This window comes from Lepisma saccharinum, chromosome 17 (genome assembly GCF_977018435.1).
Source record: "Lepisma saccharinum chromosome 17, izLepSacc3.1, whole genome shotgun sequence".
Lineage (NCBI taxonomy): Eukaryota > Metazoa > Arthropoda > Insecta > Zygentoma > Lepismatidae > Lepisma > Lepisma saccharinum.
In genome coordinates, this window is record NC_139245.1 from 62476960 (window position 1) to 62498219 (window position 21260).

At 36.0% G+C, this 21260-nt stretch overlaps 2 protein-coding genes across 4 annotated transcripts in view; one reads left to right on the forward strand and one right to left on the reverse strand.

The window, feature by feature from the left end:
- LOC146001326 (uncharacterized) overlaps positions 1-21260 on the reverse strand; it is a 49925-nt gene that overhangs the window by 25397 nt on the left and 3268 nt on the right. The window contains exon 1 of one of the 3 annotated variants that reach the window (XM_083138640.1): positions 7799-7899. The exons of 1 other annotated variant lie outside the window; for it this stretch is intronic. The gene's annotated coding sequence lies outside the window, so the exon portion shown is untranslated. Of the gene's footprint in view, positions 1-5327; positions 5413-7798; positions 7900-21260 lie in introns of those variants that run through there. One more of the 3 variants, XM_083138641.1, reaches the window with a different exon arrangement.
- LOC146001325 (uncharacterized) lies at positions 8599-13508 on the forward strand. Its single transcript, XM_083138638.1, has 3 exons — positions 8599-8899; positions 9712-9850; positions 12447-13508. Exons 1-3 carry the CDS (start codon positions 8897-8899, stop codon positions 13166-13168), a joined length of 864 nt encoding a protein of 287 aa, XP_082994764.1. The 5' UTR covers positions 8599-8896; the 3' UTR covers positions 13169-13508.

The following is a 21260-nucleotide window of genomic DNA, read 5'->3' on the forward strand; positions in this document are numbered from 1 at the left end:
CAATGGAGCCTATTTGTTTCCATGTTCCTTCAGTTTGTCCCAACAAAATGCCTTACTACGACGTCTGACAACTATCGGATGGCGCCACCTGCTCCCATCTGTTGACAGTTATGTCCCCTTACTACTCCCATATGGACAAGAAAAAATGATAATTCCATTCACTGGTTTCTGGGGTCGTGGTTGTGTTGTGCATAAAAGGGGCCTAAAACTGAGCAACAAGATTTCTTGTTCCCTTGCAGAGTTCCATAATGATACCTTTAAAAAAAAAACAAAAAAAACAACAATCAAGACAAAATTCCCTGACATTTTTCTGATTTTTTTTGACACCTCAACTTTCCTGACTCTTCCCGGTTTTTCAGGTTTCCAGGTCTGTCGCCACCCTGAATGATAGCATATGAATGAGAAAGTGTTGTGTGAATCACAATAAATTACATACATTATACAGGTTGCCACAAAACTCTTTCAACAATGCTTGGGTGCTGGTAGATATCATAAAAACAAGTAACTTTTCCCTATAAAGTTTACCTCGAAAGTGCTTAATTTCTGTGCTATATGGGCTTAAAATCTATCCTGTACATATGCAACCCAACACAGCAAATTCTTTCACTGACATACCTACCAGGGGCGCATATCAAGGTTGCCACTACTGTTCCTCATTAAGAAAGACAACTTCAAAACAACAACATGGGAGTCTTGCCTGAGCAAGATGCAAAACATTAATGATACTTACGATGTTGTAAGAAGCATTGACAGTATTTATAAACTGACCAAGACAAATAATGGGCAGACTGAAATTCAACATTACTCATTCTAAAATATCTCCATAATTGATTGATTTGGTTTATTTTAATTCACATTTCTGCCACCTTTGGCTAATCGCGAAGATGAGGATGATATGATGAAATAACAAATGATACCAATGTCTAGGCCAGGATTTAATCCAGAGACACCTGGCACCGTAGTGAGCTGTGCTAACTACATCACCACGGAGTGTTTCGTGTATCATGCAATATCAACAATTGCAAGGGACACGTGACACAAAACTATTTGAACTTGTGTTTCAGTGGCTTCTATGAAATTGCATCACTTATATCTCCAAGTCTTTGTGCTATATATTGAAAGTATATTTTACCTTTATTTTCAAATTCAATATGCAGCTAAGTAACGCTATACTTGATAAATAAACGAGTTTTTTACTTATGAAATGACATTCAAATGTACAGATTTAATTTTTTTTTTTTTTTACGTATTTACCTGTTCTTTCTCTTCATGATGGTTTGGATTGTACTCATAAATATCATAAAAAAGTAAAGTACTCCCCTGTTCATAGCACCATGCGATGAGGGCGTATAGGGGGTAATGCCCCACACTTTCTTGATCCGGTTGTGAGTGAGGGTGATTTGATCAGCATCATGCCCCTGACCACCTTTACTCCCCAGGGTTTCCCCCAGGTACCCATGTTATTCAACGCTGGGTGGGCACCAGTGCAGCTTCCAATGTTAGAAAAGTTCCCGGATTTGAACCGGCCTGGGATCAAACCAGGGACCTTTAAAATGGTAGTCAGATGCATTACCGACTGAGTAAAACATTAATATTGTAACCTCAATTATTTCACATCCTGGTTTCACTTTTCGCAGAAATGCCCAAATAACTTCAGACTGTGGTAAGGACAGACAATTTAAAATTTAGGGGACAACTGGAAAGGATGGACACCATGTGACTGGTTGCAAAAAAACAAAAGAAAATCATTTCTCTATGACAAGGAGTTCTCGAGCTACTTTTTATATTCTTCCTTTTCTTAGTTCATCACAGCAACTTTGAAAATTGCACACTTGTAAAGTTACAGTTGAGAGAGGTTGGACATATGTACAGGACTTCTTCCATCCACTGAAGATTGACAGGAGAATTGTGTAGGTTAAGGGTTATTGCCATATGCATGTGAATATTAATATGAGTTGTTCCTTGGGTTTTTACAAAAAAAAATATGATTTTTTAAAAATGTAGCTAGAAGATTGTTGTACTTAACTACTGATTTAAATCTGAAGAATTTTTAATAAATTGTGAGCATTGAACTAGTCATGTTTTGTTTAATACAATACAATTTCTTCCACTGACTTAAAAGGATAAGATATAACCCTTTTGCATATTAATTAATTGGAGAAACTAGAGAAGTAATGAAACATACACTCCATTACTTATTTCTCAATATGTCCACAATATTTTTCCTGTGTCATAAACTGCTGGTAAATATTTTCCCATCAGGTAAAGCATTTTGCTGTTGAACCAGTCTTCACTTAAAGAAATTCATTTCATCTAGATGGTGTACTCTCTGTTAAAAGGTATGAATACACATCACCAAGTGTTGCTCTGTTACATGTTTGCAATGGAGGTTAACAATAGATATTGAAAGAAAGTACACCTGCCACTGAATAACTTTTTATAACTACATAGAAAGGAGCAAAATGGCTTTTGCCTATAACTACTTCTACCCTGTGTACGTACAATGGTGTCCCACGGAGAGAATTTTAATTCCAAATGTAATTCTGCATGGAGGACATAAACAAACACTGATTTCTTATGTTTAAACTGGGATTCTTGATAAACTGTTAAGATCAAAATCAAATGATTAAGATGTCTACCATTTCTAATACTGAAGAACCAGTTAAGGTTGGGTTAGGAAGGTACACATATTATCTCCCAGTATGCAGATACAGTCCATCACAAAGAAATAGCACCACTCTTAAAAATTGCATGTTTAGCTTGATTTAATAAAAAAATCATGATTTTCATTCACCCTGTATGTGACCATGGCTCCGCCTTAGTTCTTGTCTGGTTCACAGGCTTGCAACAAAATTAATTGTTTTCTATATCGTACAGTTGCCGGAAGATCACATAATAATTCATAGCGGAGCACAAATGCAGTAGTGCTAGTTTCTTGTGATGGACTGTATATACAATTGGAAAACGAATACACCTCAAATGTCATGTTTATGATTCATCCAAAGAAGAAACACAAGAGATATATAATTATTGGTACTAGAAAATGAAAAATGTACTGCGGTCATAAAGTGAGTATTACTGCTTTAAAAGTGCATTGGTTAGGTTTGGTTAGAATGTCATAAGAGTTTTTCTCGGTAGCAAAATTTACAGGTGCTACAACTCACTTTTCTCATGTCAAATTTCGCCAGAATTATTGCTTCCTACAGTTTCATTAAGGTGTATTAACTTTAAACAGAAGTTTATTTTGCATATTTTGTAACACTTTCTCTCGCCTCTCTATACATGTAGTAAATAGCAACCAACACTCGCAACTAAAATTATTTCTCTTGCTGTTTCAATTTCAATTATCTTTATTCTTTGGCGTGGTTCAGTAAATGCTGAACTTTTACAAGCACAAAAATATATATTTTAATGTTATGTTTAGCAAAGCATTCAGGCTGGTTTGTATCAGGGTAACTTAATAGTAGTAACATTCATTGCATTCACTTTTAACGTGAATACGTGATATAACTATAACATTATTCAAACTAAAAACAAATGCCTGATCAAAGGAGCATGTGTTCTTCCGAAATATGACACCAAAATTGTGTTTATGTGCTTCTAAAAACAGTAAGCAGCAAGAGGAATAATTCTGCAATGCAAGCAGTATGTACACAAGAAAAATTATACACAAGAAGACCACTTCATTCTCACTATTCAAATGATTATTACTCTATACTGGAATGCATGAAAATATAACTTACAGTTGAGTATTTTTCATGAAATGTCCTTCGTAGTTCTTGCTATTCATAGGTTTCAATTTCTAGATTTCACATCCTTAGCATCTACATAATGTTTTGTAACTGTTGGGGTTATCTTGGGCCAGAATCAATTTGCCATCCTTTTTTCCTTTCGGTGGTAAACGATGGGGGTTAACGAGCAATGGCACAGTCGGTAACGCGTCTGACTACCATGCTAAAGGTCCCGGGTTCGATCCCCGGCCGGTTCAAATCCGGGAACTTTTCTAACATTGGAAGCGGCCCCGGCGCCCACCCAGCATCGAATAACATGGGTACCTGGGGGAAACCCTGGGGGGTAAAGGCAGTCAGGGGCGTGGTGCTGATCACATCAACCCCACTCACGACCGGATGAAGAAAGTGTGGGGCGTTACCCCCACACCCCCTATATGCCTTCGTGGCATGGTGCTAAGCACAGGGGAACACTTTACTTTTTTTTTTTGCAGACTCATGTTTGCATCCGCGTTGTGAATGCGTGTGCTTCGCTCGTTTGTGTTTGGGGTGGTGATTGTTTTTTTTTGCGTTCATTGTGCGTGTGTATTATCCGAATGGCATACGTCTGGTTGGATGGCTTCTGGAACAGGAAGCGCTTGGCTATTCCTTTCGGGACCAGAGACAAGTGTCTGACATGGTGCTAGAAAAACGCATTGATGAAGAAGTACAAAATTTGCAGGATAGATAGGTGCGAAATGATTCTGGAAGTAAATTATGGAGCTGTAGGAAGGTTTCGATGTCAAAAACTGGGACATGGTACAGGATATGTTGTGCAGAGAATACACAATGGACTTAATCCATTTGGTGAGTGGCTAAGGTTTTCTTCCAAAACAAAAAAGATCCTTCGGATTCTCTTGCGGACCACTTAGTGGAGTTCTAATGGAAATGGAGTACAGATTCGGGGGGGGGGGGGGGGAAGTTACAAAAACTTCTAGATAGTGTAACATACGTTTATCCCCAGTAACAATTTAGTGCATCGTTGAAAACCATTATTGTTCACTTGTTTCCAGACTGCGGCATTTCTTTTGTAAGTACTGTTTTTTCCTTCTTTCCGGTTTCTGTTTACGATAGCCACATATATGAACCATTCTCGCTAGCCCCAAAAACCATACACGGGTAGCCCCACAAACCATGCATGGGGACGAGGTATGCCTACAAAGTTAGGTTAGGTTTTATTAGCACTCTATTCATCAAAAAATTTCATCCGTACATTCAATTCTGCATATCCGGACAACGGTTTTTCTCAATTTCCTCCTACATCGTTATTTTTCCTCGCATCAGGAATGACATTTTTTCATTCCTTATACAATAAGCTTTCCAACGATATATGACGTGCCTCCCCGATGGTGTAATGGTAGCGTCGTCCCATTGTAAGCAAGGTGACCCGGGTTCGATTCCTGGTGGAGGCACATAGTGGTTCAGATCTCACTTTAAACTGTAGGTCTAGTTCCGATTTACCTTGCTGTGCATAAAGTGAACTTAAAACAACAAATCAATCAACGATATATGACATATGACATGTATCCCTTAGGAAAAGCATCTAATATAGACTCTTACCTTATCTTGTTTGAGTTGCTTTCCACACATAGATTAAGCTGTGTCTAAATTTGAATAGCAAAACAAAGATTTTTCCCTCTTTGGAAATGATTTGTTGTTTACATTTGTTCTCGGTACAGGAAATGTAGACAGATCATCGCTTGCTATCTTGAGTCAGGATTTCACTAAATGTCTTCCACCACATCTCAAAATCATAAATTATAATTTTCTCTCTCGTGGAGATTCATAATTATTATTTATTTTTCTTTTATTTACAGTAGGAGACATTTTGTGAAACATTTTGATAAAGCCACCCCAGAGGGATACCGAAATCAATATTTTGTATCAAAGGAGCGTGTGTTCTTCCGAAATATAACACCAAAATTGTGTTTATGTGCTTCTAAAAACAGTAAACAGCAAGAGGAATAATTCTACAATGCAAGCAGTATGTACACAAGAAAAATTATACACAAGCAAGACCACTTTATTCTCACTATTCAAATGATTATTACTCTATACTGGAATGCACGAAAATATAACTTACAGTTGAGTATTTTTCATGAAATGTCCTTCGTAGTTCTTGCTATTCATAGGTTTCAATTTCTAGATTTCACATCCTTAGCATCTACATAATGTTTTGTAATTATTGGGGTTATCTTGGGCTAGAATCAATTTGCCATCCTTTTTTCCTTTCGGTGGTAAACGATGGGGGTTAACGAGCAATGGCACAGTCGGTAACGTGTCTGACTACCATGCTAAAGGTTTCGAGTTCGATCCCTGGCCGGTTCAAATCTGGGAACTTTTCTAACGTTGGAAGCGGCCCCGGCGCCCACCCAGCGTCGAATAACATGGGTACCTGGGGGAAACCCTGGGGGGGGGGGGGTAAAGGTGCTGATCACATCACCCCCACTCACAATCGCTTCTGGAACAGGAAGCGCTTGGCAAATACTTTCGGGACCAGAGACAAGTGTCTGACATGGTGCGAGGAAAACGCATTGTTGAAGAAGAACAAGATTTGCAGGATAGATAGGTGCGAGATCAGTGGCGCAGGAACGTTTTTCATTTGGGGGGGTACAAAATTCAGTCCCCATATATACAGGGTGTATCAAAAAGAATCATCCGATTTCGAAAGGCTATATTTAGGAAACCAATGAACATAGAATCTCGCAGTAAGTTGTACAATACATGTTGTAACATCAAGTTTTACTTACACTAGGTTTTGATTTGTTGCAGGTAAGTGCTTTACTGGTACAGCTCAACCTTTAGTCCGCATCAATAAGGCAACCCAGCAACAGGAAGCATTCTGCGTTCTCCACTTCAACAAATGTGAGTCCGTTACAGCTGTGCAGCGTGAGATTCGTCGTCACCACCTATTGCTCACAGTATTCGACGTTGCACAGTTGTAACGAACTCACATTTCTTGAAGCAGATCATGCAGAATGCTTTCTGTTGCTGGGTTGCCTTATTGATGCGGACTAAAGGTTGAGCTGTACCAGTAAAGCACTTACCTGCAACAAATCAAAACCTACTGTAAGTAAAACTTGATGTTACAACATGTATTGTACAACTTGCTGCGCGATTCTATGTTCATTGGTTTCCTAAATATAGCCTTTCGAAATTGGATGATTCTTTTTGATACACCCTGTATATATATATATATATATATATATATATATATATATATATATATATATATATATATAAATATATCAGGATGCGAAATTTCCGGTCGCCAGGTCGCCACTGGCGACCAAAAGGTTTGGGCTGGCGACTAAAATTTCGTTGTTTCAAATGTGTGTCAAACACACCTCAAGACTTCACCTCTTGAGAGAAATGGCAGACGTTATAGAAGAAATTCTAAAACTGAGTGATATCCACACTATTATGTGGTTAGCCAGCAAAGAACGTGCAATAAGAGCTCTCTTGCAATCATGGAAAGCTGTTGTGACCCATCTTGAACAGGTGGCCCATAGAAAAGACAATGATGGTGCTAAAGCTAAGAATTTGCTGAAAAGTTTGAAGCAATTTAAATTTGTTAAGCTTCTGTACTTCCTTTTGGATTTCTACGGGAAATTGAACCCTTTAAGCGTGGCACTACAAAATAAGAATCTTTTGATTTCATCTCTGAAAATAAGAAATGAACACTGTATTTCAGTTTTGGCTGACCTGGAATCTAATGTTGGACCAAGCGAACAAGATTTATTTCTTGGACCATGTATCCATTTCAGGGAAGATCAGGGATGTGCAAGAGTTTCAGACTGTTAGATGAAACTTAATTAACAATGCGAAGGTGTACATCACAGAAACATTGCCGTCTATGTCAACAGATGCGATTGCATCTCTGCATGTTTTCGACACCTTGGGTTGGCCTCCCAAAGAAAATATTCTTCAGTTTGGGAAAGAAGAAATAAAGAAGCTCTACATATACTTGAACCCGAGCCTTTATAATGAGAAAATGGTTGTTCTGTCAGCAGAGTGGACAGAATACAAACTTTTGTTTCCTTCTCCAGCTTTGAATCAGACGCTGGAGAAGATCCACAGTGCGGAGTGTTCAGCAAGATTCCCCAATTTGCTCCAGATTTTGACATTTTGTGCTGTTCTACCAATGAGCACAGCCTCATGAGAGGGAGGTTTCAGCTGTTACAACAGACTCAAGACTACTTACAGGAACTCTCTGAAGACTGAGACACTGGATGATTTGCTCAGAGTTTTCGTAAACGGACCCCCGCCCCATCCTCCCTGTCAGAGTTTGACCCAGCAGCTGTGATTGATAAGTGGTACTTCAGTGCAGAACAGCAGCGCTACACAAACATTAATTCCTAACTTTTTAATAATTGCTCATATTTTTATCATTTATCCATATAAAATAGTGGCGACCAAAGATTTTAGTCCGGCGACTGATTTCAAACTTGAAATTTCATGCCCTGTATATATATATATATATATATATATATATATATATATATATATATATATATATATATATATATATATATATATATATATATATATATATATTTATCTGACAACCAATGTGACTACCATCAATTTGAAAATTCCATTTAAAGTGACGACCGGGTGTTTAGGACGACCGTATACGGTTGCCATGAAGGCAACCCTGCTTATCGTTTTCCTGATACTCGAGAGAGTGTAATGAACTGTCGTTGGAAATACGTCATTGATGCCACAATGATAGTAGAATGTCAAAATTGTGAAATTTTGAAGTAATAGTACAATAAACTGTCATCGAAAATTCAACCATGTTGCCACATTGGTAGCAGAATGTCTGGATTGTATATTTTTTTAGTTCACGGTTCCTCCGCTTGGAGCGCGACAGTCGGTCGCTGTATATGTTGATTTTATACACTTTGTTCATAGTTTCATTAAAGTGGCAACCGAAAACGAAGTTGGTAGCATTGGATAAACCACGTGAGCGTTCGTATACATTTCTTTCAGACTACCGAGCACACGGTCCACCAACGCGAAGAAGCAGGAGTGATATTTAATGTGAATGCTTTGTCTTGCTTGCAGCGTTCCGACATGCGCTAGCTGCAAAAGGAAAACGAAGAAGTACAAACTCAAATAAAACTATGGTAAGTTGAAGTTTCAGTAACTTTATTTAAATAGCATACTATTGCACGTACGTAAGTAACTAGAATATTCTCAATTCAGACAAAATATGAGGTTATCAAGCTAAAATCGGTGTTACTTTGTGTGTGTGTGTGGGGAGGAGGGGGAGGCCGAAATTATTAGCGTAAGATTGTGGAGATTTTAATTTAAATCTACTGCAGTGAGATCGGACTTTTGTATGTTCCACGTTTAAAATTGAATCAAATCAATGATTTCATGCGCAGATTGTTTTAGGGCTGCTTTTTCTTGTCCTATTTTGTCAGCGGCTGGAAAGCTTTATTTCTGCATAAAAAATAAGAAATAGAAGAGCCGTCCATTAGTAGCCTGAATGCTCATGAAATTAATTTATTTCATGATCTGTGTACGAAGTAATCTCTAAGACCAGAGTTTGAGATACATAGTATTAGGATGGCGAAGCACTGTAAAAATAGATGTGGCAATGATTTACATTAAATTTGTCATAAATGTTTTTAATTCAATTTTTTATTATCTTGTAACATGTTATATTTGCGATATGAATCTCTCCCATGCCGTTACAATATATTTCCAATCAATGTAAATGAGTTTTTGTACCATTTCAAAACTTTTGACTAATCGCGACGATGAGAATGAGTGACGGAGTGATGACATTTATGAAGGGACATTCACAGAGAACACTCATGCCCAGGCCAGAATTCGAACCAGGGATCCCTAATAAATTATTGAATAGCGTGTTACAGTAGAAGCATGCACACCTTGAACAACATACCATTAAAAACTTTATTATTATTTCCAGGCGTCGAGAGCGAAAAAGATCTTACAAATGGTTCGGAAGAGTAGAGGTGGTGGAAAAGACACCCTAACTGGATGGAAACCAAAATATGAAAGCACAAAAGGACTGTCAGAAGAGGAAAGTAGCTGCGTTTTGCAAAATTGTAAGTTTCTTTGTTTCTGTAGGCTTTGTTTATACGATTGTTTACATGGACGTAACTTGGGGCCTAATTTTAAAGGGGCAGAATCTTACTTTAAGCTTAACTTTGGGGGCCAGAATCGAAAAAAAATGCCATCCCATAAATATAGAGTTCACGATTATTTGCTAAATAACTGACATTTGTGAAATCACAATAAGGACTCTGTATTACTTTGCTATCCAGGTCCAAGAAGGCTAAAGAACTTAATTTTTACCAAGTCTGAAAATTTTGGATTTGCATAATATTTTGATTACATGCTACTATATGATATGCACTTTTGAGGATCACATTGCTATAATTGTTAGCACATTGCCTGTCAGGCTGAAACTTAAACTAAGCTGCTCCTATGTGCGAAATGGTCCTGAGATTTGGATTCTGTGTTAAACTGTAGGTTCAGTCCAAAATTACTTCTGTATGGCAGACTAAAATTTAAGTGATCAGACTAATTCATTTTCTTGTATATATGAAACCCAAACTACTCACGAAAATATGCTGTTGATGTTGAATTACATTCTTGCCTAGTGAACAGGCGCTTGAATGTGTGTACATACAATAAACGTTATGATGTAGTTCAAAACATGAACATTTATTTATTTATTTTTTTTAAAAAAAAACAGCTCTCTTTCTGTATACTTGCATTTGGTATTTCATGAAGTAATCAATGCAGACAAATCAGATGGTTGTTCCTAGAAATTGTAATTCATTGAGAGTTCATGTGTAATTTGTGTGTTTTGAAAAAAAGAACACCAGTACAAATCTTCATGGCACTCTCAGAAGTTTCATTACTGCTGCCATTACTATTATTTTCAAATGAGAACCTTGAGGAAAGGAGAGTGAGGAGCCGAAAACAACATTTTGTGGATAATATTCGAATGTTGCTATGAAAAAATATTATAATGTCCTCTTTAAAAAAAAATCCAGATAAGATGATATGTACTACCTCAAACAAATTGTTATGTATTATTCGATTGCTACTTTAACTACACTTGTACAAGCCAACTGGGAGAGAGGGAGGGATGGGATTGAGTCTTTAGGTCTTCATAATGGTACAATGTCTCAGTACGTAATATAATGCAAATTCAATAGTTATTGCCAACACTGTACTTACGTAGTAGTGTCAAAATATATTTATTAAGATACACATTTGAATAAAAAATAAAATGAATTATGTGGTTTTGAAATACTGTACGTCCACAGTTCTGGATATTGCAACAAAACTATTTCTGACTCCAAAACTTTATATTATAAATTGACACAATATCAGTTAAATTATTTGTACCATTTCATTAATTCTGAGGAATTTCTAATGTTCGACAATATTAATATTCTAAATTGTGAGAACCACTGAGCAATGTTTCTCTCTTGCATTAGCAATACTTTTTGTAATGCATTTTGCTTGGTTGTTAATGCTCCACCCGACCATCATCTTGCAAACATTGTGAGATGTAGGTTATATGCATTTGCTCTCAAACATACATATAATAATGGCAATAGAAGTATTCAAGCATGTGTACAATTTCTGTGGAGTTAAAAAAATTACAAGATTTTACCATCAGATATTTTAAGCACAGATGAACTCCCCCCAAATCAGCTATTATGTATGTCAGACCAATTATTCATTTAAGGGAAGCTATTGTGCTTCAGCCCTGCCTGAAATGCACTGGACTTAAAATTATTATTATTTATGGCAATTTGTACATCACAAACTGAAATTTAGATTCCTTTCCTCAATTCATAGCAAAATGTGAATAGTTCATTCACATCGTTAATTAATGTATATGACAAAGTGATTGCAATCTGATTGCCTTTGAAAAACAAACAGTGAATATAAACATGTACAAAACATGAGATATGAATTATATGTTTTTATTCATAAACAAAATAACAAAGGGTCTGTTCCGAAAGTCACACGAGTTTAACACATTAAATGAGTTATGGTAACTGGCTGTCACATAAGTGTTTCCGTGAGTTTCATTATGCTGTTCCAAAAGTCTCATTCCGTGTGTTTCATGCAAGAATGAGATTCACCAAACGCATGGATCAGGAGGCTCGTTTGTTCGGTGAGAATAGTTGCTGCTTCCAGACAACGTACGTGCTGTTGGATTCAAATTGCACTAGTTCGGAAAATGTATTATAATTTTAACAGATAGCGATATGAAGCAACATGCACAAAATGAGTATGACTATAACAGTTCTTAGAATGTGAGTAAAGTGAGTAACAGTGCCCACAGTAGAGTTTATTTTTGCAATAAGGTTATTCCTTCCGCTAGACGCCATGTGGAAACTTTTTCTAAACAAAACGCTGCACCTGCGCTTTTGCCTAGTGTCCCATAAGTCTGTAAAATAACAGGTTTCAACAGATTCACAAGCCCAGTTATTTTCATTGGATGCGTTTGTTTCGTTAAGACTTTCGGAATGCACCCAAAATAGTGCCTATTAATAAATCTGCTTAAATTTCATGAATACAGTTTTATGATAACTGTAATGGTCATTCACTGTAGTTCACTTAAAGATATTTAAGATAGTATTTACTATTTTTTTCTCATGTATTTATTTTTAGTTTACCAAATGCTGGATGTGAGCAACAGTGAAACAAGGTCCTGTGAAAATAAACCTCATACGGTTTCCGAACCCATGTCATGGAGTGTAAATAGTAACGTAACATGTTCAGAGACAATATGCCAAGTTTTAGAAGATGCTGGAGGTTATGGACTATTATTACACAGTGATCCAAAAGTGAAAATTGAAGAAGTTGTTCCACCTTCACCTTCCTCGACAGTGTACTGTGGTGAGGAATGCAAGCAATATTTGCTTCATGATCCATTCACAGATTCCCATTCCATGCAAAGCAATTTCCTCATGTGTGTGAAAGGACTTAATTTGAGTGATAACATGATGACAGTGCAGCAATATGATTTGGGCGATGTGTGTAACACAGCAGATTCATGCATAAATAATGTCGCAGGGGATCATTTCACAAATTTTCAACCACAGAGTTTAGGTTGTTTGAAAACTCAAACTAATGATAATTTTGAATCTTCATCTTGTTCAACTGTTCATGATAGTGTAAAAGATCCAGACTACGTGAAAGGACTTAATTTGAGTGATAACATGATGACAGTGCAGCAATATGATTTGGGTGATGTGTGTAACACAGCAGATTCATGCATAAATAATGTCGCAGGGGATCATTTCACAAATTTTCAACCACAGAGTTTAGGTTGTTTGAAAACTCAAACTGATGATGATTTTGAATCTTTGAATTTTGAACTGTTACACTAAAAAGTTATCCAAGAAACTTCAAACACTTATAAAGTAAACTACAATACCAGCAAAATAATCATGTACAGTGCACACAGCCTCTCTCACTTCGATTAACAAATTACTCAATTATCACTTATCTAAAGATGTAAGACTTCATTGATATTAGCCAAAGTTTAAAATATGGGAAGGCACGTTGGTTTAAAAGGTCAACATTGAAGTTATTAGATGGCAGATTGCCTTAGCAGAGTGCCCTGTCACTGCTGTTCTTCACCATCAACTTTAATCTTTTAAATGTACTTACGTTCCCAAGTTTTATTATTTGACCATTCTTGTCTTACCCCTGAAAAAGGCATGTGGTATGGTAAACACTTGTGTAAAAAAAGTACATGGCAAAACTGGAATTCAGTTATGTGGTGTAAGTTATCCTTTATATAATTCTTTGTACGGAATGTTGTAAACATGATATCCTGGAATATCATTGAAATAAAAATTTTGTAGATCAGTTCTAATTAGAACTGTAGCAAGTAAGGGACAAATTATAGAAAATATCTGTGCAAATATGCATTATATCATTTTCATAGTACATATTGTATTGAAGAATGTGATTTTCTTGCAGAAACTATGATTAAAATTTCTACTGTGTAAGCCATTATGTATGTTGTCGACACTTGTAATGTCACCTGTTCCAATTTAAATATTTTCTGTTAATTTTGCATAATGATTGATGTTTTCCACTTGTAACAAAATTAAGAATGTTCTGAAACAAACACTGGATATGCATTCTCGCAACATTTCTCAAGTCAAGAATTGATAATTTATGTACACACAACAGTTCCTTATTTTCTCTGTAAGCAATGTTTCAACAACAATAATGTAACTGAAAATTATTACGGCCTATTGAAAATCGTTAATATATCTAAGAGAAAATATTATACTTACAAAAAAACGTTAAACATTGCAAATTTTATGCTTCGGATGCAGTGTTTGTTTAAGAATAAAATGCAATTTTATGTTACACTGAAATTGTGCTAGCTGTGCTAAAAAAGGGGGTTGCTTCTAATCCGACTTGTTTCTGGGAATAAAGGTTCTGGAACTTTTGAAGTTGTTTTCTTCTTGTGTTCATCATAAGAAATTCACAAAATATTGTGGTATCCCAACTAGCGAAAAGTAGTTGGCTCGACATTCGACCAACCATACTAAAAATGGTTTACCAAATATACGAACATAAAGCACTGGTAATTTTGGCCGTTTCCAAGGTTTGGCCAACATTTTTTTTGTTTTGTTTTTTTCACGTTGTGGTGTCGTAGTGTAAACTTAAGTATAGATAGGTTTGTGTTGTGATACATAAACTTTATTGTGAGTCAAAATATAAACTTCAATACAAATTATTTGTGTAAAATGAAAATGTTCACAACACTTTTTCACTCATATGGTATCGTTGTTTTCAAGGTAGCTCAAGGTGGTAGAACAACACACTTTGTAGAGTTTACTAAGTTTTACACATTGCAGGGAATTTAGTCTGTACATATAGTTGTTTATTATGTATATAGTTAATGAATCACTTTCACAAGAATACTTGCAAAAATGTTCTTGTTCTGATACAGGTTAACAGACAACCATAAGGAATCCCCAATGCTGAAATATCTCTCATCCATGGTGGCTGACAAAGAAGTGTTGAGTGACTGCAAGTTATGAATAGCTTCTACTTTCATTAACAAAATATTATGTTTTCAGCATGTGCTGTGGCTGAAATTTTCTGAAACAATGTACATTTATAATTTACATCATTCTTATGAAATTTGTCTTAGCAGGAGAAAGTAGTTTTTAAATCAAGGCACAGCTTTTAAGATTTTTTCAAATATTAGCGATATAATCACTATTTGTGAAATACACAAGAAGTAACAATTGCCCATCAGCAATTTAATAATTACAGGTAGGACAGAGTGACATATTTTTATGTAACTCAATGTTTTCAATAAGTGCTAAAGTTGTTTGATACCTGGCGGAGGCACAAGTGGTTTGGATCCCACTTTGAACTGTAGGTCCAGTCCCAATTAGCTGTACTATACATAGACTAGACTTAAAAACTCCAAGTGGAAAAGTTAACAAAAATTGTCATTTTTAAGTCAAGAATACCAGATAATTGCAGCTATAAAAGCAGGGTTCGCATTTTTTAATGAAGAAACAACTTTCCTTGTTTTCTTAAATTATTTTAAACCACGAAGATTGGTTGGTTGGTTGATTTGGTGCTCTAAGTCCACTTTATGCACAGTAAGGCTAATCGGGACTGGACCTACAGTTTAAAGTGGGATCTGAACCACTATGTGCTTGCAATGGGTATCGAACCCGGTACCCCTTGATTACAAGGCAATGACGCTACCACTGTGCCATCGGGGAGGCCGTTTGACCATGAAGAAAATAATGTTTAAAACATAATGCCAAGAAAACATATTCAGATAATTATCTGTTAACCCAAAAAGATAAAGCTTTATCAAAATGAAGACTAGTAAATACAAAAAGGTATCCCCCCTTCCACCTTTTCTTACCACATGATATACTTGGCACCCTCGATACTTTCAACTGACCTTAAACTCTGAAAGAGGGAGTGATACTGTCTGGGTTCAATTTCTGTCTAGTTGACAAATTATTTGATATTATTTTATGTGGGTAGTCATTGTGACGAGGCATTGGCTTTAATGTAACCAAATTTGCCATATCTATTTTTTGTTTCAACAAGGTAAAAAAAAAATTGTTTTTCAGAACAAAACTAAAAATATGTGTTTTGTTGCTTTAGACAACTCACACCACAGCATCAATGTATCAATCTTCCAAATAACCTGTGATAACCATCAAAGGAAAAGAGGGTACAACAAAAATGTATTGCAGTCTTTGTTCCAAAGCAATATGTGGAAAATACCAAACAAATTGCTGTTTTTAATGCAACTATGAACGTTAAATCATGTCAAAACTTTTTTGTTTGTTACTATCGGAAATAAATTATGTTGGTAGCCAATAAAGCCAAAGAATAAGGTCGTCAAAATGAGAATGCCTTAGCTTTAGCGTTACTGTTACTGATTTTCCACTTTAGCTGTTTAGGGTTAATCATCCAAGGAAAGACTGTGTTTCTAGTTATAATGTAAACACCCGAGTATCTTCTTAAAATACTTACGTTATACTTTTAAGTCTTCCATGTTGGCTGTTGAGAATGTTCAACTAATCCACAGTTACCAGGATCCACTCTATCCCTGTACTAGCCACTCTGTTGCCGGAAATACCACACATTTTATTGTGAATGCAAAAAAAACAAAAAACATTAACAATAATGTACATTCCAGTTCAGATAAAGTGACACATTCATTAACTGTACAACCCTACAAAGTTTGTGTCATTTTACAGGAAGGGGAATGTACATTGAGTGCAGAACAAAACTGTTCATCCATGTATCAGTCCCACAAATGTGTTTTAAACTTTGGTAAAAGAAAAAATAGCTATGTGTTTTAAACAGAGTGCCAAGAATACATTTCTGATAAGTAATATGTTTATCATGCAAGGAAGGACTGCATTTCTAGTTACACGGAAAACATTTGAAGAACTTCTTAAAATATCTATTTACATTACTTTTAAATCTTACATGTAGGCTCAAGGTTTAGTTAATCCACGGTTGTCAGTCCCCACTCTAACTCTAGTGGCCGACACGTGTGTTGAAGTGATTAGCACATCGTGCTACGACACCAGGGGTCCCGGGTTAGAATCCCAGCTTAGGCATGGATGTTTGTGAGTGTCCCTTCATCATATCGTCACTCACCCTCATCTTCTCAAATTAGCCAGAAGTGGCATGAAAGCAATTAAAATAAAGCAAATCAATCTCTGTAGTTGTTTTACTGTTTTCCCAAATATCACATTTTATTGTGGATGCAAACAAATCGCATTAACAACAATAAACAATGAGTGCGGAACAACACTATTCACGTGTTTAAATGTAACCTACAGGTAGTCATAATGGCATGTTTCTTTGTGAAATGGATACATATTTGGCCAATGTCTGTGCACAGTAAATTAAATAACAGAGATTAAGGATAAGTAAAACAACAAAATTTCAAATATCAAGTTTCAAAATATGTTTTAAACAAGACAAAGTTGAAAAAACATGCTTACAGCAGTGTGCTTGAAATGTTTAAAGTATTTTAAAAGAAAACAAAGTTTTGTGTTTTAAATGTTTAGAACAAGTAGTTTTAAACATGCCAACCTGTATAGAAATTGATGCATGTGTCACCAACAAGAATCTGCTTGGCAGGCATACTCTGACCCTTAAAGGTGTCGCAGCATGAAGTCAAATTTGCAACCATTGTTCTAATAACCCTGTATTGCTGACTAAATTAGTAATTGAAAGGTCGCAGAGGGGAAAAAGTCAACACTCGTCAAACTATAGAAAATTATATTTTAAATGCAAAACAGTACTGGATGTACAAATGAAAAGGTTAGGTTTCTTTTGTTTCATTCACTGAACATTTTCATTGATCAAAGCATATGTAAGGGTTTCGTCAGTGGCATACTGGTAACACCGTCACTTTGTAATCAAGGGCTTGATATCCGTTTGAGTCTTAAATGGTTCAGATCCCACTCCCAATTTAAACTGTTGGTCAAGTCCCAATTAGTTTAACTGAACATAAAAGTGGACTTAAATCTCAAATTCAAAGCATATGTGTTTGGTACACTCCTGTTCACATAATGTCGCACATTTTATATAGTTCAGCAGTGGAAATGTGTGCCACTTTATGAAACAAAAGAAAGCATTTGTAAAGTACAGCACAACATGCACGTAGCATCAAATAACACTAACTTTACAGGTGGGGCAACATTTTTGCCTAAAATTGTTTGCATATGATGATAAATCTAATAATTATGCATTTACCAATACTCGCAAAAGTGTGGAACATTATATTGATAAAAAAATATACACATAATAAATCGTTAGGCATAGACTAACAAGCTGTAGAGCATGGTTTCACGGCACCCTTAGTGTTTGAAGATTTTTCTGTAGCGCTAAAGTCAGAATGCATCCCTATCTAACACTTACAATGCTCATTTAGTGTGGTTAGGTTGCTTGCCTGAAGTTAAAAATAAACACACGTTTCAATTTCAGAAACATTTTATGTGTAAAAATTACTTAGTCACTTGTCAACGGAAAATACATTTTCCATGGGAAGCGTGCATACTTGAATACGGTAATTTATAAGTTTTTAAAACATAAATAACATATTAAAACTGTTGATGACGGTGAGCACGTTTCCCACGTTAGTTTTCTATTTTTTTCCATCGGAATTCGCCTATTATGCATTGCGAAACATTCTTTAACATGGGAATCACGTTTAATCGCGAAACAAGAATCGATTTTGTAGCCCCACAAACCACCCACGGGTAGCCCCATGCACCATTCACGGAGACGAGGTATGCTTACGAGGTTAGGTTAGGCCTGTTAGGTTTCATTAGCATAAATAGAAAGCAAATATACCGATTTTCATGTTAAACACAATACACTCTACAGGAATAACATCAAGAAACATCACAAATGGTACAGAAACTTGCTAAGTAATTTCTTCTGTAGAAATAGTGTTCGCCGTCATCAAGAATTTTACCAATAACATTTTTCGGTAAAATTATCGCAGAGTTAAAACAGTTTTCTTACGTTTTACACAAGAAACTACTTACCTTAACACATTTCTGTGGACTCTCCTATGTTTATGGAAGTGTATTCTTTTCGAACGCAAACTTTCAGAAGCAAAATAACTTAATTTAAGAGGAAAATCATGTATTTTAATGCTAATGGAACCTAACCTAACCTCGTAGGCATGCCTCGTCTCCGTGAATGGTGCTTGGGGCTATTCGTGGATGGTTTGTGGCGTTAGAAACACATCGTAATGTATTTTTATGCTGATGGAACCTAACCCAACAGGCCTAACCTAATCTCGTAGGCATACCTCGTCTCTGTGAATGGTGTGTGGGGCTATCCGTAGATGGTTTCTGGCGTTAGAAACACATCGTAATTAACTGGGAATGTGTTTCTTTCACAAGAAGAAATATCAATGACCATTAAAAACTGTACAGGAATGTCTTTGAAAAGTGTTTTAACTTTGCGATAATTTTACCCATTTTTAGAAATCCAAACAGTGCTCACTACTTTGATGAAGGTTCAAATTTTGTGTAACAATGATTGCCAAAATTCTACAAAAATTAGTCTTCCTGCTAAGAGAATTGGTAAAAAATTTATCATGTTGGGGGAGAGAAGAGAAGGGAAAGTGGTATAAGTCCAGTGTTGGCTAAATTGAGTTCAAAGCCTTGCTTGAAAGTGCTAATACAGATAAAAAGTTAATTCCAATGCTGGTCCAGTGTGCAGTTACTGGTAAAAAGGACGTATCTCATCTTTTTGGGCATTTGTGTTCACACATACTATTTACATAAGCCAGCTGAGTAGTGTTGAGCATTCTTCTAGTATTTACAGAATGTAAAACTTTGAAATTGTTTACCAAAGGAATATTTTAAAATAAAAGGGTGTTGTGACATGTGCCCTTCTAAAATAAACACACAACAAAACAGGTCAACGGTATAAAATATCAAAACACCTTCATTCCATCTAATTCCATTTTAAAAAAAAATCTTCCAGTTTTTCACAAATGATTTCGGTAAAATTCTGCTCCATAGGAGATGCCTGGAAATCATCGAATTTCATGTATGTTACATTTGTACTTACTTATTATGCATTGCTGAACATAGTCTGTGTGTTTTTTTCTGATTAACACGAAAATCTGTAAATTTGTTTTGTATTTATGCTAATGGAACCTAACCTAACCTCGTAGGCATACCTCGATCCAGTGAATGGTGCGTGGGGCTACCCGTGGATCGTCTGTGGGGCTAATGTCAATAGTGTGTGGGGCTAACGCCAATGGTTTGTGGGGCTAGTGCCAATTTTTTTTGGGGGGGGGTTACGGGAATTTTTTTGTTTTGTATTTATGCTAATAGAACCTAACCTAACCTCATAGGCATACCTCATTCCTGCGAATGGTGCGTGGGGCTACCTGTAGATGATTTGTGGGCTAATGCCAATGCTGTGTGGGGCTAGTGCCAATGGTGTGTGGAGCTAGCGCCAATGGTTTGTGGTCCATCACAGACAACGGTCGTCAAAATTTGGTCGCTATGTTCTGCGTAACGTAAGTGAAAACGCATCGAAGAATACTGTCAGAAATCGAAGTTTTTGAAGTGAATACAGCAAAAAAAACATGCAGACGACGTTTAGCAATGCATAATAAGTAAGTACAAATGTAACATATGCGAAATTCGATGATTTCCAGGCGTCTCCTATGGGACAGAATTTTACCATGATTTCAAAATTAAAACATCCTTGAAAGGGCACGTTTCCCTTAAACGTTCAGCTACATACATGACATGAAATATAATGTTACATTTTCCCACTTGATTCCCACTTTTTTAGTGTATTATTGTCATACTTTTTGCATGAAGAAGAACTAATTACAAGAGAAAATAATGCAACTGTGGATGAAAAAATTCACTAAGTTTATTTAGGATTTTAAGGAAGATAAAGTCTCAAGATAAATATAATTACAGATTGGAAACTACAGATTTTTAGCAGTGAGTATCCTCCATATGTATTTTTTAAAAAAAGTTAGTTTGGATGTTTACAAATTTTCCTTTTCTTCTGAAATAACTAGCACATAATTTAATAAAACTTCGTGAACAAGAGATCTTCAATAACACCGAGTACAAATACCGTTCATGAAAACCACAAGAATGAATCAACCATGATAACGAAAACTGTACAGTAGAATTATAATTGCTGCGCATAATTGTTTGCAATTAACATGCTTATCTTGTGCAAATTACTACATACCTTCTCAATTCTATAATAAATGTAAATGGTGCACTTCACTATTTTTCACTCGGAATATTTATTTTTCCAATTATATTGCACTTTTTCACTTTCGTGGTGCACTTCACCGTATTTTTCACTCGGAATATTTATTTTCTGCAAATATATGGCACTTTTTCAGTTTCGTGGGTTGCAAACATAAGTAATTTGTAGGAACATTACAGTCTC

Coding starts and splice junctions, on each gene's coding strand:
- LOC146001325 (XM_083138638.1), top strand. Junction 9,851..12,446: donor TAGCTGCGTTTTGCAAAATT/GTAAGTTTCTTT, acceptor ATTTATTTTTAG/TTTACCAAATGCTGGATGTG.